Source organism: Mesocricetus auratus, unplaced genomic scaffold (assembly GCF_017639785.1).
Source record: "Mesocricetus auratus isolate SY011 unplaced genomic scaffold, BCM_Maur_2.0 Super-Scaffold_100018, whole genome shotgun sequence".
Lineage (NCBI taxonomy): Eukaryota > Metazoa > Chordata > Mammalia > Rodentia > Cricetidae > Mesocricetus > Mesocricetus auratus.
Genome location: NW_024429199.1, coordinates 40,380,456 through 40,407,872, shown reverse-complemented (window position 1 = coordinate 40,407,872; position 27,417 = coordinate 40,380,456). Strand labels below are relative to the sequence as shown.

The 27,417-nt window shown below is 40.0% G+C and overlaps 1 protein-coding gene across 6 annotated transcripts in view; it reads right to left on the bottom strand.

The window, feature by feature from the left end:
- The window catches only part of Scaf8 (SR-related CTD associated factor 8), a 181,951-nt gene that overhangs the window by 118,296 nt on the left and 36,238 nt on the right, over nt 1-27,417 (bottom strand). For all 6 annotated transcript variants that reach the window (XR_005869620.1, XR_005869621.1, XM_040728412.1 and 3 more), the window contains 9 exons: nt 24,844-25,005; nt 20,706-20,859; nt 19,227-19,357; nt 15,408-15,584; nt 13,393-13,472; nt 11,643-11,760; nt 7,237-7,368; nt 6,093-6,205; nt 5,153-5,346 (listed from right to left, as the gene is read on the bottom strand). Coding sequence is in view for 4 of the 6 variants with exons in the window: in XM_040728412.1 (XP_040584346.1) it covers nt 5,153-5,346; nt 6,093-6,205; nt 7,237-7,368; nt 11,643-11,760; nt 13,393-13,472; nt 15,408-15,584; nt 19,227-19,357; nt 20,706-20,859; nt 24,844-25,005 (1,261 nt within the window). In the remaining 2 variants the exon portion in view is untranslated. The remainder of the gene's footprint in view (nt 1-5,152; nt 5,347-6,092; nt 6,206-7,236; nt 7,369-11,642; nt 11,761-13,392; nt 13,473-15,407; nt 15,585-19,226; nt 19,358-20,705; nt 20,860-24,843; nt 25,006-27,417) is intronic.

The window sequence follows — 27,417 nt, the reverse complement described above, 5'->3', positions numbered from 1 at the left end:
AACAACGTGTAACCAATCCCCTTAAACAGTGACAAATACCCATAACCCATTGATGACCAATATCCACCAACCCCACCTCTTGGGAATGTGGGCGTTGTGTTCACAAATCTACTTCCTACGATCTGGGGCAACAGCATCTTTAGGGAATCCATAAAAGAAAAATTTGGCTTAATTGTCAAGTCCCAGGAGAAGTAGCTATATCATTTGTTGTTCAGTTTCTGCATAATGGGAAAGTGCAGGGCTTGTCTCAAGTTCTGGTTAGAATAGTCTGGATCATCTCAGATGGCCACCATGAAACTGTCCTGAGCAGTCTGTAATCCAAAGCTCATCTTTTAGGTGGTGTTTTTCAGCTTAGTGGTGTTATTATAGTCCTGCTGGGATCGTCATTGTGGGGCCCCATCCTCCTTTTAGAGACTTCAAAGGTTCACTGTAGAAAACTGATAAGAGACTCAAACCCGAAATCATGTACAGGATGGTAGATGAAGTCCTTCTCTAGAATCAGTGCTCTGTATGAGCATTAATACGACAGAAAGTATAAAAAAATCTCAGAATGCTGTTCTCTCACTACGAGGTGTAAACTGAAAAGGCTGATGTCATAGAAGTGGAGACCCTAAGAAAGGAACAAATGCCTGGGGAAGGCTTCCATTCACAGGCAGAGGCTGACAGGTACAAAACAGCTCTGGCAAGAGGAACCTTGCCTGCAATGCATGCATGGATAACCGCAAACAAATGTAGGTGTGTATAATGTCTAAAACTTCAGAAAAGCGATTGAGAGCTCAATGATGGGTGATGAGGAAGGAAAAAAAGAACATGAGTCACAAAAGAATTTAAAAGTAATTTGTTTCAACTCCATCTCAGGGTTTCTTACATTGTCAGTAAGTGCATGCATGCAACTTTCCATGTCTACTGCAGCAGGCAGAATCGTTTTCACATCTAAAAGAACCCAGCACCTGCAATTCCTGAGGGAGCAAGCGTGGAGGCTGGGCTTCCTTCCTAATGCCCCTAACATTTCAGCAAGAGAACTAGACACCACAGGCCACTGAGACATGCACCACACTGAGCCACTTAGAATATGACTTTTTTTTTAATCTTCTAGGGGGAAGGTTATATAACCTGAAAAGTCCATGTTTTTCTTTGATGGAAAACTACATCAAAATTGTTCTACTATACTTTTACTTACCATGTAACCTACACTGTTCTATGTAAAATAAAGTGCAGCTTTATTTTTCAGAGGAATAATGATGCTCTACAACAGTAAGCCAGTTACAATCATTTGAGTTTTATGTTATCTGCTCTAATTTGATCATCACATGGTATCTGCATATACAGATTACTATGCTGTACGCCATAAGTGCATATAACCATGGAGTGTCAAACAAAATATTTGGGGACTGAAAAGAGGGCTCAGAAATTAAGAGCACCAGCTATTCGTACAGGAAACCCAGATTCAGTTCCTACCATCCACAGAGTAGCTCACAGCTTTCTATAACTCCAGTTAGAGAGGATTCAATGTTCTCACCTCCGTGGGCACCAAGTATGAACGGGGCATGGACACACATATACATGTACATGAAGACAAAACATTCATACATATAAATTTTTTTTTAAACCACAAAACTTTTAAAAGAGAAAACTGGATTCCATGCCTGGGTAATCTGGTTTTTATGTCAACATAAATCAGAGTCATCTGAGAGGAGGGAACCTCGACTGAGAAAGTGCCTTCATAAGATCAGACTGTAAGCCTGTAGAGCATTTTCTTAGTGACTGATGTGGTAGGCACTAGCCCAGTGATTCTCAACAAGTGTTTCTCTGCAAGCCAGTGAGCACCACCCCTCCATGGCCTCTACAAAAGCTCCTGTCTCCAGGTTCCTGTCCTGTTTAGTTCTTGTCCTAACTTCCTTTGACAAGAAACAGTGACATAGAACGGTAAATAAAATAAACCCTTTATTTCCCAAGTTGCTTTTGGTCATTGTGTTTTATCACAACAATAGAAACCTGAACTAAGACAGAAATTGGCACCAGGATAGTGGGGTGTTATTATGACTGACCTGACCCCACTGTTTTGGGGAGGATTATGGAAAGACTTTGGACCTCTGGACCAGAAAAGCCACTGGGTGTTCAAAGTTTCATGGGCCCTCTGCTGGCCTCCATAGCACTAGGCATGAAGTAGTGAACATACAAGCAGCCAAAACACCTGTACATACGAAATAAACATTAAAATAAAAAATTTAAAGGCAGAGACAAGCATCATTGAGGTAAAATTTTCTGTTTTCTCGGAGTTAGCACACAGGAGCTGCGTTCTACAAGCAAGAGGCCAAGTTGGCACCTTGTGCTGGAAGCCACACTTGATAGCATAAGAGTATACTGGCTATGAAGGGATAAAGAAGTAGACAGCAGCAGAGAGAGGCTTGGCATTGTGTGGCAGGACTGAATTCCCTGAGGAAAGCCCAGAAGACCGTATTGGTGAAAGAGCAGCCCAGTTGTAGCAAGGGACCCCAGCATTTGAGATGTCAGTACCATGGAATGATCAAGAACCACAGCAGCATAGAGTAGAGGCAGCCTGAGATTAGGACACAAGCTGTGTGTTTTGCGGAGGGTGGAGCCAGAGAAGTAACTCAAGCCCCTGGGAGGAGCACAGACATCCCAGGCACTGAGTTATTCACACAACTGCAGTCGAGCTATGCTTTACTCAGAGTGTGGCTGTACCCTGGTTCTTCCTTTCTCTGTTTGCTTGTTTTATGAGACAGAATTTTTTTAAACAGCCCTGGCTCTTGTGGAAATCACTCTGGAGACCAGGCTGGGGCCCAGGCTGGCCTGGAACTCACAGAGATCCACCTACCTCTGCAGTGCTTTAATCTCAAGTGCTGGATTAAAGGCAAGCACCACCACTGCCTGGCTTGGTTCTTCCTTCTTGAAGAAAGCACTTAACTTACTTTTGACTTTACAGAGCCCACAGTTAAAAGACTTTTGATTTTTAAAGAGCAATAACTTTTAAAGCATTTGAATTTGTAGAGACTGTGGAACCATAATGTTTGTAAATATGTTTTATATTGTACAACTAATATTAAAATGATATCAGGAGGGCAACAAGAAAAGAAAGATTATACTTAATTACTGATGTGTTTGAGTCAAGTTTGGCAAGGAGTCAATTGTGCCAGCTGGTTGTTACGTTAACTTGACACAAGCTAGAATTATCTCAGAGGAGGGAACCTCAACTGAGAAAACACCTCCATAGCATGGGGCTGTAGGAAAGCCTGTTGGGCATTTTCTAGATTAATAACTGATATGAGAGGGTATAGCCATTGTGGGTGGTGCCACTTCTGGTCCTGGATTCTATAAGAAAGCAGGCTGAGCAAGTCAATAAGCAACATCCTCCATAGCCTCTGCTTCAGCTTCTGCCTCCAGGGTCCTTCAATAATCAACAGTGAGGTGGAGCCATAAGCAAAATAAACTCTTCCCTCCCCAAGTTGGTTTTGGTCATGGCATTGTATTACAGTGATACTGACTCTAAGACAATGTTGAACAGCGTCACTAAGTGGGTGAGGAATTAATGAAGAGACATTAAATGAAAGTCCTACTGTTAATAATGGATTCTGAAAGACCCAGTGGTAATTACACGAGGATGTAGAGCAGAGATTTTTTTTTTCTCTTTTTAATCAGATTTCTTTTATATTTGTCAGCCAACACTAGAACATTTACACATGTGGTCCCTTAGGAGGAGGGGTAAATAGAATCTTCAGAAGTTGCACTGGCTCTTTATAATTTGAGAAGCTTCTGGAAAGATAACCAAGGTCTACTGAAACTGCCAGAACAATTAAAAGATGTCATTGTCCTTGATTTTGGGAGTATGAATTTCAAGATGCTCTAGCAGTTCCAAATGAGGGATTGAATTCATGTTCCAGGAGTCATGTAAAATGCCTAGGATCTGTGTGATTCCAGTGCAAGAAGGTCCACAATTACTGATGCTGAGGAAATTTATTTGAGAACCACCAGAAAGTAACACGAGTCCACTTTTATCTCTTGCGCAAAAATGACAATTTATTCTCTATCAAGTGCTCACCTGTAGTCTGTTAACTCTCTTTAGAAATGATAATGGAGTAACAAATCCCTAGACAGAACCTGGCAGAAACACAATTGATTTTGTTGTAATTAACGTGATTCTTACCCTAACCAGCTCCTCAAATAAAGGGTACCATGACCAAGTCTGTTAACTACACAAAACAGGTTATACTATAGCTATTTCTCTTCTTTTGGGGTAGGAGTTTAGCTCAGTTATACACCGATTTACCTAGCAGGTACAAAACCCTTGGATAAGTCTCCAACATCACACACACACACACACACCTCTGAATATATAAATAAGTCGGTAAAAATACAGCGAAGTATCTTTGTGTCATAATTACTCCTACAGATTTGAACACTCACAACTGGCAGTGTCATGTTACAGAGACCAGCTGGGTACGTTGTGTACCCTTATCTTGCATATATCTACTAATCTGTTTTTCTTTCACAAAAGCCCAAGTCAAGGCCACTTAACTGCCAGGCGTTGGTGGCGCCCGCCTTTAATCCCAGCACTCGGGAGGCAGAGGTAGGTGGATCTCTGTGAGTTCAAGGCCAGCCTGGTCTACAGAGCCAGTTCCAGAACAGCCTCCAAAACAATACAGAGAAACCCTGTCTCGAAAAAAAACAAAACAAACAAACAAAAAAAAAACCACTTAATTACTAACAAGCTCCTCCCTTTTCAGTTTTTTACTCTGAAAATGACATTGGGTAAGAGGTTTCTATAGCAGAAAGCTAGTTTTTCTTAATTATTTGTTCTAGATGAGGGAGTGACTTCATTACACGTAGAGACCAGAGACCAAGCTTAGGTGTGCTTCCTCAAGAACTTCAGGTTTGTTGAGGCACAGTCTCTGCTGGCCTGAGCTCACCGACTAGGCTGGGCTGGACAGTGTGGAATGCACCTGCGTCCACTTTCCAAGCATGGGTTACAGACCTTTCCAGGCCTTTCCTGTGGCTGTGGGAGATCAAACCCTGGTCCCTGGGCTTCTGCAGCAGGCACTCTGCTAACCTAGCCTGAGTTCTCTCCACAGCAATAGAAAACTAGTTTCTAACAGTGACTAAGAGGGAAGTCTGATCGAAGTATGTTACTCACCACTCAGCGTCTTTGATCTAACAGGAGGCAATCCCTTTTTCTGGCGCTCTTTCTCCCTCTCTCTGGCTCTTCTTTCACTTGAGTATGACCGTGACGATTTTCTCTTCCGTTCTCTTGAGCGGGAACGGGATCGCTTCCTGTGTTTACGCTTTCGAGAGCCAGATCGTGACCTGGACCTTCGTTTTCTTGGTGATCTACCAGAAAAAAAAAAGCCAGTTATTTTACTTCTAATGACATTATTATCTTTCCATGAAACCTTTCAATATGAAGTGAATGAGAAAAGGCAGTATTTGCCATATTTAACCACTTCTTCAACTAGCCTACAGTATTATCGACTATGTGTTTCACTGTAGTCTTATGCTATGGATGCTAGATGAATGATTCTAAGTCTGAGACTTTATTCATTAAAAACAGAGGAAAAATACAATTCAATAAAGGATCTCACAACCTCTTAGTGTCTTTCATTTCATTTTCACACAGAATAAGAGTAAAAGACTCTTTTTTATACATGTTTGCAACCATGTCAAGACTACCAAAGAATAGTGACTTGATTTGATTATAGGATGTGTTTTCTACTGCCTTGCAAGTATACTTAACATTTATAAAACATGTTTTGTGGCTGGCTGGGGAAAGATTTTTGGTAATTACTATACAAAAATTTGAATGCAAGAAATACAACCTAACTTATATGCTGTTCTAAAGCAGGTATCATGCTAGAATCAACTATATTCCAAAATCACAACTTCATGGTAACTGCTGTTCCTGTTACATAAAGTGCTCAAATAATAGGCGCACAGCAAAAGTTACCTGCTGATTTTAATTTTCAGTTACTTTCAAAGAATTCTTTTACGAAAGTATTTTTAAAATATTCACGTATTTCTTTTAATCCTGATGCAAAGGAAAAAAAGCAAAAAAAAAATACTGCTAAATATTATAGAACCTTGATCGAGATCGCGAATGAGTTCTTGATCTTGAGCGAACAGCTACTTTCTTAGCTTCTGGTTCAAAAATCTCCTCTTCAACAACATCTTGTCCTTCATCAATATCCATATCCTTGGAAAGCAAAGTTAAGAGAACATAGACAAAAAGCCCAGTTAAAATTTAGCATACAAGTATAGCTCTGCCTTAAAAATACTAGTAATAAAGGGTTAGAGTCTCACAGTAACAAAGCTAGGGGTATGGAGCACCCACAAGACAACCAGGACACACTATATTCACACGAACCTTGCGCAGTCAAATGGCGGACAAGCTACAACCAGGACACACTATATTCACACGAACCTTGCGCAGTCAAATGGCGGACAAGCTACAACCAGGACACACTATATTCACAACGAACCTTGCGCAGTCAAATGGCGGACAAGCTACAACCAGGACACACTATATTCACACGAACCTTGCGCAGTCAAATGGCGGACAAGCTACAACCAGGACACACTATATTCACACGAACCTTGCGCAGTCAAATGGCGGACAAGCTACAACCAGGACACACTATATTCACACGAACCTTGCGCACTCAAATGGCGGACAAGCTACAACCAGGACACACTATATTCACAACGAACCTTGCGCAGTCAAATGGCGGACAAGCTACAACCAGGACACACTATATTCACACGAACCTTGCGCAGTCAAATGGCGGACAAGCTACAACCAGGACACACTATATTCACACGAACCTTGCGCACTCAAATGGCGGACAAGCTACAACCAGGACACACTATATTCACACGAACCTTGCGCAGTCAAATGGCGGACAAGCTACAACCAGGACACACTATATTCACACGAACCTTGCGCAGTCAAATGGCGGACAAGCTACAACCAGGACACACTATATTTACAACGAACCTTGCGCACTCAAATGGCGGACAAGCTACAACCAGGACACACTATATTCACAACGAACCTTGCGCAGTCAAATGGCGGACAAGCTACAACCAGGACACACTATATTCACAACGAACCTTGCGCAGTCAAATGGCGGACAAGCTACAACCAGGACACACTATATTCACAAAGAACCTTGCACAGTCAAATGGCGTTGGACATTTATGACTCAGAAAACTACTGACTTTTACCTGTTGCTGAATGTCTATAGAATCATCTAAATTTACTTCAGGTTCCAGAAAATGCTGCTGGCTACTTCCTTGTGAGGGTGAAGCTGAGTGCTCTGACCCAAACGTTCCTTCCTGGCTATCTTGAGGAGTTACCTGCAGAGAACAAACAAGGGAGAACTTGAATACAGCAAACATCTCAAGTAAATGCTCAAGGGGAGTCCTATTCATGGCAAGTCATCCTTAGAGTAATTCAGCTGAAGCATTTTGTATAAATCCAAGTCTACTTTTAAAAGGGAAAGTCCCATAAGGAGGGCACTATATGTATTCATATGAAATAGTCATATGCAAAGTATTGTCTTCAAGAACATTTTTAAGTGTTGTGAAATAAAGTATTGAGAAATAATAAAGAGATAATATTGGCAATAAATTAGATGAATCTACAACTACATGGTTAATTAATAGCAACAAAATACACTGAAGGTCCAATATAAATCTTATATTCAAAAACTTAAATCACATATTATATGCCTAGAAGCAAAACAATATCCAAAGGTCACTACCAAAATTAGTGATCTAGCATAACTATTCCCAACTAGGGTCTTCCCCAACTACTTTCTCTAGGAATTTATAAAACGCTAATAGGAAATACAGTATGATGTGTAATATTTAGTTCTAGTACAAGTTAGGCAAATAAACATAGGGGAACAATGAATGCCACCCCACAGTGCCAAGAAGTAGTACAGTAACAGTCTGTAGTGATGCTGCGAACTTGATGTTAATGAATACGAACCTGGGTAACAATTTAAATGCTGATTTAGCTGAAACGTAAAGAAACCATTATGGGGAAAGCAACCTGGCAGAAAATCTTTCTAGAACATGATCTTTTAGGCTAAAACTGTTCAGGAATAATCAACTCCCAAAACAGGGAAGCAATTCACACCTTCAACATGCAAAAGAAAAATGGAGGCAAAAGGAAAGATATGATTCCACAAAGTACATACAGCAATGGATGTGCCTCATACTAATTCAGCAAGAAATAAACAGCTCTAGTTATGTTTAAGAAAGTCTATTTACCAGGTGTAGTATCACACACTTTTAAACCCACCCTTGGGAAGCAGAGGCAGGCGGAACTTTTGAGTTCAAGGCCAGCCTGAACATAGTGAGTTCCAGGATAGATGTGATGTATAATGAGACAGATTATACATCAAGAAAGTCTAGGCAATTAAACGGGTTACCACAGGAGATGAGACTTGCGAGTGAGGATAAGCTTCTCATCTCATGGTGATGTTCAACTAGCCTCTAGGACAGGACCTAGGAAGTTTTGTTCTTAGAAGTCATTAGAAGTCGGTATCCTCACTGTGAGAGGACCACAGGGCACTCTGTCTCTGCGTCTGTTGCACTGTACCTCAACAGACTCTACTGGTTATCTTTTTACTGAAACACCTTACAGGAAAAATGTCAAGCATATTCACTAACAGGATAAATGTGTCACAGTAATCCTGGAGTTGACCAGCCTTAGGAATTTTTTATCACCTTAGTATATAATATATATATAGTTTTCTAAATGTACATGTTTAGAATAAACTAAAAGTTCTATGAATGGTTTATTTCAAGTTCAGAATGTAAGGATTGGCAAGATGGTTCAGTGGGTGTAAAGTATCTGCCACCAAGCCTGAGCTCAACCTCTGAAGCTCACATAGTAGAGCAAGGGATCCAACTCCTGCAAGCTTTCATCTGACCTCACGCATGTACCACCCTAAATAAATTAATTAATGAAAGACAAATTAATCAAGTCAGGTGGTGGCGGCACAGGCCTTTAAACCCCCCAGCACCTAGGAGGCAGAGGCAGGCAGAGCTCTGTGAGTCAGAGGTCACAATGGTCTACAGAGTGAGTTCCAGGACAGCCAAGGACCTACAGAAACTGGGAGGAGGGGGTTTTCTCTCTCCATACTATACTTTTTTTACAAAAGTTACTTAGACTGGCTACAATCTGAAATCTATTTTTGCTCCATTACATTCTCAATGCAAATTACCAATGCAGAAACATAGAGTAATTATCTTAAGTTTATTTGGTTGCTTTATACACCTTTTACAATAAAATTAGGATTTCTGTAATGTTTAAGCTCCACTGAACCAACTGGCATAATAATTTGTTTACAAGGAAATTTAGAGTGTGTTGCTCTTATGAGTGGTACATTTTATATCTAAAAGAAAAGAAGGCATCAAAAATACTGGGCAGTGTTTTGAGTGACAATTGTTAAGTCCTTCAGTCTCTGAGGAACAGGCAGTTTCTGTTTTGTTCCAGAATTAATAACTATACATTAAGAAAAAGTCAGAACAGACAGACAAGAATCTACTGAATCACAATAGAACCAAGAAGGCAGTAAATGAGTGTGACCGTTGTTTTTCTTTTCCTAAACTTCACAGTAATGCCTGTTTTGTGGTATATCTGCGTGATACACGCATGCAGTGCCCAAGGAGGTCAGAAGAGGGCGATGGATCTCCTGGGCCTGGAAATGTAAACTACTGGGAGCATTCATGCAGATGGTGAGAAATCTACTCTGGGTCATCTTGGGAAGAGTAGCCAGTGCTCTTAACCACTGAGTTATCTCTAGCTCCAAACAAGTGCAATCTTCCAGAACTTATCAAAGCTCTAGCTGAAATGCTTAAACACAGCGGCAGCCGATGCTTGGGCATTTGGTCTTCTGAAGCTGGAGTGACGTGGAGTTTTGAGTCACTCAATGGATGCTGGGAACCAACCTCCAGTCCCTCTTCTAAGGAGCAGTAAGTGCTCTTAAACACTGAGCCATTACTCACGCCATCTTGAATCACACAACTTACTATATATACCTGTCACCCAGTTAGCATCCTGCTCTTTAACTCTGCCCGTTTCACACGCACTGTCCACTCCACACAGTAGCAAATGACTGCTTGTTTCTTCCTTACTTTACCACACCTTTTATCATTAACTTGGACAATAGGGACTTAACTTCTATTTCTTCTAAAGGGATCTTATTACAGTATGTGGTTAAAATTTGAAACTCATGGAGTAAGTGGCTTTGTTTTGGTTGGTAAGATTCTACAGACTTACTTCCTTCAAATTCCCAGCAACTTTTCATCGATTACTGCTTCTGCTAAACTTCCTGAAGTAAGAGTGACAAAAAGCAACTCGGTGGGTTCTACTTATGGCTGCTGTTACTCTGTAATTGCTGTACTGTGTGACCGACTGGCACAAGCATTCCAGTTGTTACCTTCTTATATTCTTCAGTAAGTATCACTTAAGCAAAAACTTTGCCTCTTTCTTAGACCAATTCAATCAGAACTAGTTCATTAGATCAGTCCGTGTTCGTGAGTTCCAGCAAGCATCCCTGGAATCTTCTACTTCATACTATTTGTATATACAAAAAGTTCAAACTCTATGTCTCAAACTGTTCTAAACATCAAAAGTACTGAGTCCTCTTCTATGATACCAGAATTTTGCATGTTTACTCCCACTAAAGAGACTATAGAACTAATTTTGCCGTGGGTTTACACAAATGCTTGTACTTCTTTAGAAAACAGGTTACATTACTTGTTTTCTAAACAAGGTCAGAACCATTTTCCTGTCCATCTTTCTATGTGTAACTTGCCTAAAAATGTATAATCACACATGATATATGTGCTTGTACATTGTCTTGAATTCATGACTGATGCCATTTTTTTATGATTAGGGCACAAGATGGACTGTTTTTCATATAGGTTACTAGTACGTTTTTAAGGTTAAAACTTACTCTATACCATATTTTTATCACTTCCAAAGTGAAACTTTTTTCTCTCACATTTTAGCATCTCTCAAAATGGCATAAGGATGCGGCACATTAGACTAAACTTCTTAGCTACATACAAAATAAAGGTACACCTTAAAACTCATCAGCTGTACATTCTGCACCAGATCTTCTATCTCACGATGCTTCAACTTCCTTTGGAGTAAAATGGGAATCATCATATCTACTTCATGAACATCACATATAAATATGCCTCTCCTATTAGTTGAGGCTCCTATGACATGGTATTAGCAGGGAAATTTTTACAAATTGAAGATGGCAATCTACTTTGGACATAATTGCCATTACCTTCCCAGACAAGGAAATAGAGCAGAAAGGGGAAATACAAGCTTTGAGAGGTAACTTCAAACCCACATCTGTTTTCTAGTCTCCTTCCAGGTCATGAAACTCCTTTCTAGAACATGGTCTGGTACACTGCAAGAAAACATTTTTTACGATAGAACAGCTACAAAGGTCTTAGAAAGGAACCATCATATAAAGGACATGAAGTGGCTGGAAAAACAAAGACTCCTAATGAACAGCTCCAAAGACTGAGCATGGCCTCTACCCAAGGACCCAAACAATGCCCATCGGCAGAGCACAGTAACTGCAGGTGGCACAGACCTTTTGAGGCTGCTGCTGCTCCAGGAGCTGCTGCCGCAGGTGCTCCAGATTCTGCTGCTGCAGCTGCTCTGCTATCTGATGGAAGATGGAGTTGTTCACAGATTCGGAAACATGAGAACTAAAATGAGAAACAAAGGATGAAAATGCATGTTAAAAATGCGCAAAGGTAATATGAAGGTGAGTATTCAGAGAGAACAAAAGCATCTCTGACACAATGTACCCTATTTCCTTTTAAAATATTAACACCCAAAATGGAATATTTTGGAGCATTAATACAATGGAAAAGAAATATCCTTAATAACGTTTAAACAAATAAACATTAGAGACACTGTTTATTAGACAGCTAACATCACTGCCTCATACTGCATACATGGGTATGCCATACATATAAATCAGTGGCTTTTATTTGAGTACTGTAAGAGAATCTCAAAACACTTGTAAAAAAAGGTAAAAGCATGTAAACATTGTCAATTTTTAATAACTCACGTTTAACTATGAGACAGTAGAAAACAGTCTACCAATCAGTATGTGTAAAATCTGTAATTTTCATTGCCTGTAAACTTTATAGAGTATGTTCCCTTTAGAAAAGCATCGTGTTATTAGGAATGTTAACAGAAACAGTGTTTAGATAAAAGATGAAATAATAATGTAACTATAGTCTGAGAAAGCCACACCTGTAATACGGCTGGAATTCTAAGTGTCATGAGGTAAGACATGAAAAAAGAGAGTATACCAAAAGGGGCAAGCAGAAGAATGGGGACAGGTCTTCAGACAGCTGAAAAACAGAGTACATCATCTGGAACAAACAAACCTATGGGGAAGAATGATATCTACCTTCAAATATTGAATGTCTATGAATTGAAAGACAATGGAGTCGATTTATTCCTTTCTTCAAAACATAAAGTTTGAATTAGTGCCTAGAAAATGACCAGCATGTGACGCTATCAGTCACAGAGCTCTTTCCTCAGTCGGTGGGAAGCACCGACTGTACCATCAGGACTAAGAAGAAGCTCTTACACTGTTCAGCTTCTTCATCTACGTGACCTAAAACGCCCTTTCTAACTTCACTATTTAGACTCCAACACACTACTTTTAAACTGTCAAGGAAAACCCCATGTATGGAAAGGATGTGTTTGTACTTTATGTGTTCATATACATTACCCCAGTATATAAAAGCAAGTTTTATCTGCTTGAATGAGAGTTCCAAAGGCTTTCATCACTCATGCTCCCTCTCCCTCTTCCCACACTCTCCTACTGATCTTTACAAATCCCCTCACAAAACACAGGACTCTGTACAACTGTTTAAGGGCAAAAGTTATCAATTTAAATAACAACACAAATCCATTTATTCTAACTAGTTTATTGCACTTCTCAGAAACTGGCATACTTTCTAGAAGTGGACTTCAGCAGAACCATTTTATAACAAATATCCTTACAATTAAGTTACTTAAAGTCAAGAGACATATTAAAAAAAATCACAACTAGACTTACCTATGCTTATCAATTTTCCTATAGGGAACTTTGATATATCCCAACTATTTGCACAGATCTGAAAGAGTCCAAAAAATCTAGGGAGGTAGTAAGACAGCAAGTCCACGGCCCTCCATAATTTCGGTGCTTACAGCCTGAAACAACACCCCAACTTATGAACAGCACACTCCAACTGTTTTTTAAGACTGTTAACATCCCACCCAACATTGAGAACAACAGAAAAAGAAAATACAGGTACAAAGAAAAACACAATTCTTACAGTTGAGGAGTAGGCATTTCCTTTTTGGATTCTTCACTATGCTCAGAATCTTCCCCAAAATCAAATCTGTCCATCAACTTCTATAAAAGGGGAGAAAGAGACAAATCAAAAAGTGCTTCCACATGGATATTATAAATGCTAATGTGAGGTAAGTATACTGAGCCATTTCGTACTATACCATAGTAGACTAAGGCAGTCTGAATGCATGCTTTTAGAGTACTATAACATACAGCAGTCCCCCTTACACATATTCATCTGTACAACTTCACTCACTCATTTGCAAGTGTAGTCTGGAAATATTATGGCCATGATTCTTTCAAGAGAAACCATCGCCGGGTGGTGGTGGCGCACGCCTTTAATCCCAGCACTCGGGAGGCAGAGGCAGACGCAGACGGATCTCTGTGAGTTTGAGGCCGGGCTGGACCGACATTGAGAAACCCTGTCTCGTAAAACCAAGAGAGAGAGAGAGAGGAGAGAGAGGAGAGAGGGAAGAGAGGGGGGGGGAAGAGAGAGAGAGAGAGAGAGAGAGAGAGAGAGAGAGAGAGAGAGAGAGAGAGAGAGAGAGAGAGAGAGAGAGAGAGAGACCATCATACAGTTTCATTACTCTTTTTCTATTTCCACTGTGCCTAATTATCTTATTACACATTATCACAGGTATATGTACACATTCATGTATGGTTTCAAGCTCCTCCAGAGGTGCATGAATCATCTCCTGAGGACTCAAGGGACTGGTTCATCATCATAGAGGGAAATCATTTTGACACAGGCAGTAAAAACACTAAAAGGTCTGTTTGTCGAGACAGGGTTTCTCTGTGTAGCCCTGGCTGTCCTAGAACTTGCTTTGTAGACCAGTCTGGCCTCCAACTCAAGAGATCCACCTGCCTCTACCTCCCCAAGTACTGGAATTAAAGGAATGCCCAGAGAATGAAAGATTATGGAACTATAACTTTAAGTCATCTAGGGCCATAACCAATTGTTAACTAATCCTGGTAAGAACTTCATGCTAAAATGTGGTCTAGCTACTAGGACTAAATTAAGAATAACTGGCCAAATGGCTCATTCTCCAAGAAATAAAGTTATTAACCAAGAAATCAGTATTGATCTTCCTATGAAAATAATAGCAGAATAACATACATGTTGTAGAATATTAAAGATGAGTTACATTCATTTATGTTGTGAAGCATTTGTTTAATGCTGCAAACATGTGTTGCATTCTTTTATATTGCATTTGTTTAACTCTGTGAAGCTGTATTACTTTGCCTGTCTAAAAATCATGATTGTTCTAATAAACAGCTAGACAGTCAATAGCTAGGCAGGAGAGAAGAGGGAGAAATTAGAAGAGGAGATAGGATGCCAGGGGCCAGCCAGTCACCAGCCAGACAAGGAATAAGAAGGAAAGAAAAGATATAGAAAAACAGAAAAAGGAAAAAGCTCAGAGACAAAAGGTAGATAGGATAACTTAAGAAAAGCTGCCTAGAAATAAGCCAAGTTAAGGCTGGGCATTCATAAGAATAAGTCTCCATGTGACTATTGGTAGCTAGGTGGCGCTCCCAACAAAGTTTTAAAAAAAAAACTACATATACAGATTTGCATGCGCATATGTATATATGCATACCCATACCTCTTTATACACTCCTAACTGACAACTATGAAGATATAACAGAAAATTATTCATAAAACAGGCTAAACTTTAAAAACACTGTATTTTCACAGTTAAACCTAAACATAAAATATACAGTAATGTCAACTTACAGAAAAATCTTTCCTTTGAGCTTTCACATACTGATTATTTTATCAAGTCAAATTACAAAACATAAACCACCAAAATCAGCAGTTGAGAGGCTGAGGTAGGCAGACTGTATTAGAAGCCAACATGCAGTAGCTAAACAGAAAGGTCATATCAAAAAACACACACAACCAAAGTCTGTGATAAAATATAATTTACAAAGTAGAATCTAAATGTGACATGAAGTTTATCAGCTCACATAAACAAAGCTGGCATTTATAATGACTACCTTGTTGAAAGAGACTCCCTGATCCAAGGGTGTAAGTGAGTTGGCTGCTGCAGCTGCAGCTGTAAGTTGTGCGGTCAATGCCTGCAACTGAACCACAAGACCAGCATCCAGGGCCTGCAGGATGGATGGCTGGGGCTTCTGCTGTTGGATCTGTAAGGTCTGTATTAGCTGTTGAAGCTGGAAGGGGAAGGAAAAAGAAAAACATAATTTGGGGGGGTATTGGGTTTTTATGGATGAACATTTTTTCAAGATTTATTTATTATGTATACAGTGTTCTGTCTGCATGTATGCCTCTAGGCCAGAAGAGGGCACCAGATCTCATTATCAATGGTTGTGAGCCACCATGTAGTTGCTGGGGATTGAACTCAGGACCTCTGGAAGAACAGTCAGTGCTCTTAACCTCTGAGCCATCTGTCCAGCCCCCATGGCTAAACATTTTTAGCCAATAAATTTTATCGTCCTACAGATAAAGTGTTTTTAATGTGTGGTGGTTTGAATGAGACATGGAACAAGAGTTGCAAGTATTTGCACACAAAGGCCCCTTACGATTGTGCTGTTTGGGATGGCTATGAACATTTGGGTGGGAGTACAGCCTGCCAAAGAAGAAAACACAACACTGGAGGTATGGAGGACTTAGAGCCTTGCTTCACTTCCAGTTCACATTCTGTGCTTGTGTTTGTAGTTCAAGACGTGATCTCTGGGCTTCCTGTGCAACACAATGTGACCAGCCAGTATTTTGCTCTAGATACCTGCTGACATTTTTGCTTGACCACTCTGGATTTCCTCCCTCCGGACAGCTAAGCCAAAATAAACTATTCCATAGTCGCTTTTAGTCGTGGTTATGTTAACACAGAATGAAAATTATTATGGAAGTTGGACAACCTAAGGACATGAAACTTAATATGCTTGGCAGGCTGGACAGCTGGGGCAGAAGTATTTCCTCAGAGTCAGCATGGAAGCTGTGGATAGCAGAGGAGGCTGAGGCTGTATACATCAGGTGGCAAGACAATCTGGCAAATAATCTCTCCCTCGTGGGAGCCAGAGAGATGGTTTGTTCATTAAGAGCAGTGGCTGCTCTTCCAGCGGATTCCGGCTCAATGTCCACACACACATGGTAGTTCACAACTATCTGTAACTCTACTCCCAGGGACCAGACCCCATTTTTGGCCTCTGTGAGTACTAAGCAACAATGTGGTGTGCAATGTCAGGAGAAACACCCATACACATGAAATAAAAACAACAGAATGAAGAGAGGCACTATGTATCAGGGTCACAGTCCCTAAAGAAACCAGGTAAAGGACTCAGAGAGGTCTGCCTCAGTTGCAGTGGCAACCCCAGCATAGTGGAGATGCCAGGACTGCGGAAAGTCCACCAGAGACAGAAGCCCAAGTGAGGCAGAGCTGGCCTGAGCCTATGACACAAGCTGTGTGTGTGTCATGAACCGTGAATGAACAACACCTTGGACCGGCCCAGAAAATGAGTCAGACACTGAGGTTTTTTTGCTTGTTTATTTTTTGTTTTTGTTGGATATTGGCTTTAGGTCGATTTGACTGTCTGTGCCTTGGTTCTTCCTTCTTGGAATTAGAAAGTATGCAATGTACTCTGGAATTTATAGGAGCCCACAATGAAGGGACTTGTGAACTTTAAAAGAGATACTGGTCTCAAAGTGTTGAAATTTTTAAAGACTGTGGAACTTTTAAAGCTGTAGTGTGTTTTATATTATGACTTCATATAAAATTTGGTGAACCAACACAGGAAAAATTATGGTTTAGAGTGGTATTCGTTGTGTCAAAGTTAACAAAGGGTGGAATGTCATAGTTATATTTTAGGTGTCAACCTGACACAAACCTACTATCACTTGGGAAGAGGCAACCTCGACAGAAGAACTACCTCAGTCAGATTAGCAGCATCGTCATAACTACTAACTGAAGTAGGGCAGCCCAGGTCACATGTAAGGCAGCATGTAAGGAAGGTGCCTGGACATGAGCCAGAAGCTCTATGTCAACACTAACTCCCTCAAGGCTGGAGGGTCACCTGGAGGTAAGGGTAAGTAAGATCAAGGCCCCCCCTCCCCAGGTGCTTCAGGCAGTGTGCACCTCATCAAGTGGGTAGCGCAGGAGTCCATGAGAGCCCTGGCCTGCTTTAGGAAGTCACAAGTATCACACAGCAACAGTCACACACTAACAACAGAGAACACTCACAGACGCTGGATGCTGTCACCTAGCCTTTCATTCTTCAGGTAACTCCACAAGGGAGAAGCCCTGACCAGGCAACAGCTTTTCTATCAATCAGATTTACTATCTGAAAACACATTTCCTGAAACAGAAGAGAAACCTACTGAACAGGGAGAGTCGGGGACTTACCAGAATGTGTCATTAATGAGCAATAGCACAAACTACAGTCACAGCAATACCTATTCCTGCTCTTCACTCATCTTTAAGAAACGAAGCAAATGCACGGGGCTGAAAACAATGGCTCAGTGGTAGCACGTGCCATGCTTCCAAACTCAGGTTTGGTTCCCAACACCCAGGTGAGTCAGGTCACAACCACCTCTGTCCCCAGCTCCAGAAAATCCAACACTCTTTTCTGGCCTCCAGATATAAGCATAAATAAAACAAAATCAAAAAACACAACAAAACAAAAACACTTAAGAGAGCTCATGAGGTATCTCTGTGGGTAAGCTGGAGAACCTGGGTTTATTCAATCCCCAGGAACCACACAGTAGAAGGAGTGAATGAATCCATACACTTGGGTGCATGCACACACAAACACACCTAATAAGTTTTTAACAAGACCCTAATGCACCCACTCCAGGTTAAAGTTGAAGTATTAACCCTTTAATAGTTCCTCCTATAGCTGAGGGAGGAGTAAGAGATTAACTAACACTCTATAGCAAAGAACGGCAGTTAGAGCTGACGACTATTTTATCACATCCAATAAAGAGAATTTGACTGTTCACATCAAAAAGAATATATGCCTGAGGTGGTAAATATGCCATTTACCTCAATCTGCACATTTCAAATTTTAAATATGAATTGATTACTGCTTCATAAGCACATACAATTATACTGTTAATAAAACAAAAACCACAGTATACTTTTACAATTTATGAATCAGTCAAGATTAGAAAAAATGAAAATGGCAAAGCTACTATTAACTGGAAAAGATGTAAATACTATTTAAGTTACAAATAAATAATCACAATGTTAACACAACATATTAGGAAACAAACTGGAGTCGTGCAACTATTGAAACCATGTAATACAGTAGAAAACAACAACATGAACATGACCTTACTCCTGGGTCAACAATGACATAAAGACACATCCACTCTAAAGCACTAGGATGAAGGAAGCAGCACATGAAGACAAGGCAAACAGGACTGGCCTAGCCCTTCTTTACACATTCCTCCAACACCTCCATTTCCCCAAAGAGCACTGTTAAAATCACACAGCAGTAACTTTCTCTACAGTGACGTCATATTCTATTGGTTCCTACTACAATGACAAGAGGCAACATGCTGACTTATCAGTAGTATAGCAATGGCACCTAACAGTGGTTGGCACAAACTATGTACTATCGCAGTTTTCTAAAAGAGAAAGAACTTACCACAGAACAAACATTAATGGCAAGACAATGTTCACAATGAATTGCTGAGTGAAAACTACAAGTTACAGGAGTTAACTCCCCAGATACAGGAGTAGTGTTCCCATTGCTAAAAGGAAAGGAGAACGTAACTCCATGGTGGTGTGCTACGGACTACACATTAGCAAGAATATGCATGCCGAACCTTCTTGATATAGCACAAGGACTGCTCACCTGCTGACCTTGAGGACTTTGTAAGATCTGAGCAACAGCTGCCAGTGTGTCTGTGTTTGTTATCTGAGATACCCACGGATCAGGTAAGCCCTGGACCACATTGGCTGGAGTAACAGGTGTCACAGGCGTTCCTTTTAGAAAAGACATCACACACACATACTAAGTATGTGAACAACACTTGAAAAAGTAGACAGATTCATTCAGTTATATATAAAATATAATCAAATAGCTTATTTCCACTTTATAGCCTCCATCTTGAAAACTACCTCAGGCCTTTATGTAGTTTTACAGACAGGAAGAAAACCTCCACTCCACCCCCACGGGATCTGCTCATACCTGTCTTAAACAAACTAAGCTACCACTCTAATGCCTGTCATCAAAGGTTTGCAACAGAAAATTCTTTTTGTTTGGTTTTTTTTGTTGTTGTTGTTGTTGTTGTTTTTTCCAAGACAGGGTTTCTCTATAATTTTGGAGACTAGGCTGATCTCGAACTCACGGAGATCCCGAGTCCTGGGATTAAAGGCGTGCGCCACCAACGCCCAGCACAAAAAAATTCCTTTTTTGTTTTGTTTTTGTTTTTGGAGACACGGTTTCTCTGTGTAGCTCTGGCTGTCCTGGAACTCACTCTGTAGACCAGAATGGCCTTGATTTTGACAGAGATCTGCCTGCCTCTGCCTCCAGGGTGCTAGGATTAAATGGCTATGCCGCCGCCACCCAGCTTAGAAAAATTTTTAACAAAAGGAAACAACAAAGTTACAATCTTTTCTGATAAAAACTGTGAGTCTGTATAAAACCATGTTTTGTTCAAAATTTGTTTATGCATATAAATCTGCTTGTTGACAGTTGTACAACAAAAACTACATACCAAAAGGTTAACAAATGTTGGGTTCAGAGTAAAACTGAAAGTATCATTTAAATGTTCCATGAAGATAAAATTTTGGGATAATTACATTAAAGCAATCTTGGCTTTATTAAGCAATATTTTGAGATCTTAAAAATTACATCCCCCAAATTTCTTGTAAACATCAAGTTATATACAAGCTTAAGGAGTTACAAACAACCCAATCAGGAGAAGTTTCACTGAGGACTGGGGTTTGACTCAATGGAAGAGTACTGGTCTGGCATATTCGAGGCCCTGCATTCAATTCCTGGGAGTGCCAAAAAGAAAGACCTGTAATCAGCACATTTTTCAAAATGTGTGTTTCTGGCAATTGAAGAAAAAGAAACTCATTTTTTAAAAATTGCTTTATAAATTTTAGATTAACAGCAAAAGTAATTTTATTTCACAATCTCAAATAGATACACCTGCATCTGTCTCCACAGTATAAGGATTAAAAGCATGTGCCACCACCCCTGGTCTTCAAGTCACTTTCTTTCAATTATCTAATGATGGCCAAGTTGCTTTGAGCTGTTACCTTGTCATTTTACACATGAAAGATAGGGTAGGAGTATGGCTCAAGTCTGCACTAAGGTACATACCTGGAGTATTGCTCATAGCTGCAGTGGTGCTGGCCAAAACAGGGGTGACAACTGGGGGAGGAATTCCTGCTGCCATATCCAGAAGAGGCTGGATAATCTCACTCTTAAAAACATTATTCTTCTGCCATAAATTTAATACTCTCACTATTTTACTCTAGAAGAATAAAGAAAAAGAACAATGAATTTTTTGCTTTTAAAACATTAGCCAATTTGTTACACAGATTATTTGAACATAGGATGTAAAAGAGTAAAATATTTCTATTGTTAAATTGCATTTCAAAAATTGTTTTCAACTATTCTATATATTCTAACTTTTTCTGCTTTCAAAATCTTAGCACACTCATGTCATGTACGTTATTCAGGCATACAGTGTAAAAAGAGATTAAAGTATTTCTATGGTAAATTCCAACCTGAAATTGTTTTTAGCCATTGTGCAATCTCTAGCTGAGGCAATAAGGGTTACTTCTGATGCTACACAAGATAATGAAAGCTACACTTGGAGTAAGCAAGGTGACAACCAGGCTTCATTTGGTATGTACATCAGTCCCCATGAGATGGATAACACAGCTGGTGACAGAACTGTCCTAAACCCCCCTTTTACATGGTCCCAGGAGCAAATAGAGGTCAAGCATTTTCTTCATAGAGCTATGTCATCTGCCCTGCCCTAAGAACTCTGAGGCAAAGGCAGACTATATCTCAATTCCATACGTCCACATACATAAAGGTGAATTTAACCCTGACTCATACAATGCTTACCTTCTGAACTAGCAAGTAACTTCAGGACAAAGTCCTCATCTAATGTGACTCTTAACAAATTTCATCTTATAAGCTATTTAAATAATTTTAGAGAAGGCATTACTCCACTTAAGAAATGTAGCTCAGCGCCTGTGTTCAGCATGTTTCCCTGACCAAAAGAAAAAGGACAATTTACCAAACTCAATTTCTGCCTAAGAAGCTTGCCATAAATGTACTTTAAACCCAGAACAATAAATGTACCTATGTACAGCATGAGGCACAATCCTCTCCTCTATTCTTTAGTCACTGTGCCTACCTAATCTCTCCCAAGATGGATGAAGTCAATACCCCACTAGCTATTACTCATTTGGCCCTTAAAATAAGAATTATGTTCTATATCAATAATGCTCTACATTATGTGGTGACTATTAATCTGAGTCCTTTACCATTTTGCAAAAATAAATAGTAAAATCTGCACCTTCCCCATCTCGTCTCTCTCTGACAGACCCTCTGACTGCAGCTGTGTATCCAATTCACGCTCTCAAAGAATGTCAACCCACTCCTACGGTATGCCATGCTGTGTTTCAACCTCACTCTCTTCTGGGTTTCTCAAGTTTTTAGGGAAAGTCCCATTTTGGGTGAGGTTCATGCAGTTGTGTCCCATTTAAACAGAATCTATAAAACTCATGACTTATGTGCTTGACATTGCCTATTTACCCTGGTCCTAGGCTAACTATCAATAAATTTTACAAACACTTAAGCCCTCAATTTCATCATTTAGAAAATGAGACTGACTGTAACAGATTTTTCTTGTTCTTCTCCTGAACTGTGACCGTAACAAACGGTTCAGCCGCTAGCACGTGCGGACCTTAGCTACAAGTCCTTAGGGTAAAGCTACAGGATATCATCAGTCACAGCTCTACAACTAACTTGGAATCCTCACCTATCTCCAACAGAATTCATATGAAATCCCAACTTAGTTCTCAAATTCTATTGACTTAGTCGTGGCGCATTACTTATTCAGCATCATACAAACTTGAGAAGACAGGGTTACACACATCTCTGTGTCACATTTTATTGAGCCCAGAGATTGCTACGAAAGAATCTTGGTTGGGAGGGCTAGAGAGATGGCTCAGTAGTTTAGAGCAACTAGGGAATCCTGAGTTCAATTCTCAGCAACCACATGGTGGCTCACAACCATCTATTACGGGATCTGATGCCTTTTTTTTTTGGCATGCAGGTATACAAGCAGAGCACTCACACATAAATACAAATAAATTTTAAAAAATTAAAAATCTCCTTGAAGGACTGGTTACAGATCCTGTAAGTGTCAGGTCTACAGGCAGGAGTACATGCCCAGTGAAGGATATCCCAGGATGTTTTACCATACTTTTTTTTAACCTTAAAGGTTTCTCTACTAATTTTTAAAAAATAAACATTACACTTCCTTCTTGAAATAAATAACAACACTTGAAGTCATACTAAGACTAGAAAAACTATCCCTTAATGCCAGCATGGAACAATCTGAGTCACAGGTATCTGGCATAGGACCCAGAACCACCATTTCTATTCTAAAGCTATCTGATACATTAATAGAAAATTTTTAAATTAGAGGCTGCTATTAAGCATTGGAAAAGAAAACAAGTTATTCAATAGTATTTGATAATAGTAAAAGTAACAATTTTAAAAATAAAGACTTTGCTCACTTTAAATGACATGCAGGTTATAATAAATGTGTAAAACTTTATATTTTAAATGATGCATACAGCCAGGTCATGGGGATGATGTACACCTTTAATTCCGGCACTTGGGAGGCAGAGGCAGGGGATCTTGGTGAGTTCAAGGCCAAACAAAGCAAGTTCCAGGACAGCCAGAGCTATTACACAGAGAAACCCTATCCTGAAAAAAAACCAAAAGGGAGAAAATAAGGGAAAAATATACAATGCTTCTAGGCTTCTGATCAACTCCTGCCTCTGCACAATTAGGCACTTAGAAAGTACTGGGCAATCTTTTGGTTTATGTGGACATTTCTCAATGTCTGATACCCATGTTCTTGAAATCCCAGCAACATCATTCTGTTTATATATAGCATCCTCTATTATTACTGAGATTACGGATTCATATAATCTTCTTCAGATGGTTTTTAAAATACCTTACCCATAAAGACTATCCTGAGAGGTGTTAGTCATAAACCTACAAGATCAAGACTGATTTGTGCACTCTGTCAGAAATTCAAGTTCAAATCAGTATGATTTCTAAACCCAGTTGTTGCTACTTACTATTTCAAATTAATAAATTCTTTTACATGGGATTCTACTTTAAGAACTTACTAAGATGAGGGACTGAAAATCGGAAACATTCTTTAGGAGTACAGGCTTGGTTTACCATAATACCAAAATAACTAAAATAAAATACAAGGAATCACATCCAAGAATATTTACAGAGAATATGTAATAATAAATATATCCCCATAATAATGACTTTTAAAATTCAAGACACAATGGTGATTAAAAATAAAACTACCCAATCTTGTTGTAAGCTTTAGTTTTATGATTCTTCCTTGAAACAACCCTCACCAACTCTCTTCTCTTTTTAATGTGTTTGTCTGGGGGGGAGGGCAGAAGAGGGTGCTGAATCCTGGTATGTGTCTGATAGAAAAGTAAATGCTCTTACCAACTGAGCCATCTCCAGCCCTGTTCACCCACTCATAACCTTTTCCTAACTTGGTTTCTTTCTCTGTAGCTTTGCAGCCAATCTTGGAACTCTTGTAGACCAAGCTAGCCTCCAACTCACAGAGATCCGCCTGCCTCTGACTCCCGAGTACTGCGATTAAAGGCATGCACCACCTATGGCCAGCTACCTTTTCCTAAAAATCACTTCCAAATCAGCATTCAACTGAAGTAACCTAAGTAATGTTAGAAGGGATATGAAGGAAACATCTCCCTTTATTCTTGGCTCTTAATTCTTAACCTGCTAATTACAGAATACTTACGTACACTAAGATCTGAGTGTTGGTCATCAGAACTTACAAAATTGTAACACAAGAATTTTGATGTGTACTTTTCTATGAATGCTTGGCAAATCCTTTTTCTACAAAACTAAAATAGTAAACATCAACTCAAATACCCACAACCCTGAACTAAATGTGCAATATAATTCAAAATACTTCTGTATCCAATTTCTTTTAATAGAAGTTGCTCCAATAAATTAAAAAAGCAGCAAAAGCAATTACATCTTCTATTCTCTAAACCGTCTAAGAGTAAAAAGGAGTGTGACTGCTACAATAACTAAATATTAAAATTCAGAGTAACTAAAAGTAAATGATAACACAAGATCATATAAGATAATCTAAAGACACTAAGAAAAAGAGAGTAACTTCTCCTTTAACAAAATAATACCATACCTTGTCATCCCCAGGGCAACGATATAAATTCTGGAAAGTGCTAATGATGTTATTACTAAATCTGGGTGCAAACACGTCCTTTTCTTGACCAAATTGATGCCGGGATTGTCGCACAATGGAGTCAATAACATACAGTCCAGGTACCTTGTATTCTGGTTTACACTGGTGAGAAAAGGGTGAGAAGGAGGAGGAAACAAAAAGGTAAATCCTTAATAGAAAAAACAGTATAAACACTATTCAAACAAAAACTCTGCTCATGTCATAGGGAATAACCAGACTTTGCCAGGTCCTTACCATCCACCTCTGGAATGGTACCTTCAAGAATAAAATCTACTTTGGCTATGCAATGCATCAGATCAACTGTCACTCACCCAAATTCCAAACTAACACTGCATAACTGACTTCAATGTCTAAAAACAATCTCATAAATAAGACATTATTATAAAAAATATTTCATGATTTTGAAAAGCTAGAACAATGAGAGCAAAATCAGGAAAAAGGTTAGAAAATGTCCCGCAAGTATGTTCTAGACTCCACCTGAACATTACACTTCTGTATCAGTAGAAGAACAAATCGCACAGTCCAAAGTTTAAAGTTGTCTTAAATACCTCGTCTATAATAAAGGGGACATGACACTACCACCATAAAAATTCTGGGAAAATGCTAACCCTGAAACATGCCAGCATTTTCACACTAAGGCACTTATGTATTCTGTGAACTACAAGGCTCTCTACTTCTTGGCCCAGGGTTTCTAAGCTTATGTACTCTAGAACAAGAAACTTAAGAAAACTTGTCTTTCTCTTTATTTACTTTGTATGTATGAGTATTTGCCTGCGTATGACTGTGCACCACATACAAACCAGGTGCCTCCAAAATGAGAAGAGGGCATCAGATCCCCCTAGAAATGGAATTATAAATGGCTATAAGCTGCCAGCAAGGTGCTGGAAATAGAGCCCAGGTCCTCTGCAAGAGCAACATTGCTAGTGGCTATCCCAAGATACAGTCAGGGTGACACCATGTGGGTAATTTTTCTTTTTATCTGAAAAGTTGGTCTATGAACTGCCTATTTTAAGGTTCTAATAGCAAAAATCCATAATTTATAGACTGCATAGTAAGTATAAATTCTACACTAAGGACTGGAGAAATAGCTTAGTGGGTAAGAGTGCTTGCCATTTATCCATGAGGCCCTGAGTTCAAATCGGCATCCACATAAAACAGCTGGGTGTGACTATGCGCACCCGTGTGCCTGTCACCCCAGTGAAGACTATGGGAAGTTACTAGCCACCCTCCTCTTCATCAAAGGGCCTGGGTCACACTGTAAAGGTGCAAGAGATGACGGGCTAGGAAGATACCTCAGTTGGAAAAGAGCTCCCACACAAAAATGAAGACCTGAGTTCAACCCCCAGCATCTATAATCCTAGTGATAGGGAGATGGAGACAAGGCGATTCCTCAGAATCACTAGCCTAATCAGCAAGCCCCAGGTCCCAGTGACAGACCCATGGCATGGCAAGGTGGATGGCACAGGAGGAATAGTACTTCAAGTTGGCCTCTGGTCTCCATGTGCATGTGTGTGCACACCACACACAGACACACTCATGGGGGGTGGGAGATAAAAGGTGACCAATCTTTAATGATGTGAAGTGTCACTGAAGGATGATGGGAGAAGAAAACATTTAAAATCTCTATGAATTCTAGTGGCTGGAGGTAGTAATCCCTGCACTCAGGAGGCAGAAAGGCAGCAGCTTTCCAGGAGTTCCAGGACAGCCTCAACTACAGTGAGACCCTATGAGACACCACCAACCCCACCACCCCGCAAAAACAATCCTACTGATTGCCAGAGAAGATGTACTTCTTCCGGGATGAGCCCATTAGTAAGGTGTCACATCCCTTCAAATATCCCCCATCCACTCTCCCACCAAGTCACCAGAAAGGAGAAAGTATAAAAGGACTCAAGAGAGTGAGGGCTTTTGCCACCAAGCCTGATGACCTGAGTTTGATCCCTGGGACCTGCATGGTAGGAGATGACAAATTCCCCTAAGCTGTCTTCTGACTTCACATGTATTATAGATGAGTTCTCATCTCCAGTAAATAAATAATAAATGTTTAGAAAGTTTAAAGACAGCAGGAGGACTTGGGAAGAGAAAGGGTAGCAGGGTTAGAGACAATGGAAGGTAAGGGAGGGTCAAATGGATCAGAGTACACTTATTTACATGTGGAAACACCATCATGAAACCCAATTCAGGTGCAACTAATCCATGCTAAGGAAAACTAAAAAACAATAGGTTTTAGGATTTAGTGTTACATGGATGGACAACAAACAATGTGTCACACACCATGATAAAAGGGAACTTGATATGGTTAACCATCACTTCAGGAGACTAAAACTCACCATGGAAAAAGACTCCACCCATCACATCTGTGAGGGGGTTTCTAGATTAGGCTGGGGTGGGAAAGCCAATCCTAAGTGTGAAGAGCAGGGTCCTACGTGCTAGGGTCCCAGACTGAATACAAAGGACAGCAAATTGCCAGTGCTCCTCACTGTCTCTGAGCCCTATGATCTCACCTCCTGATGT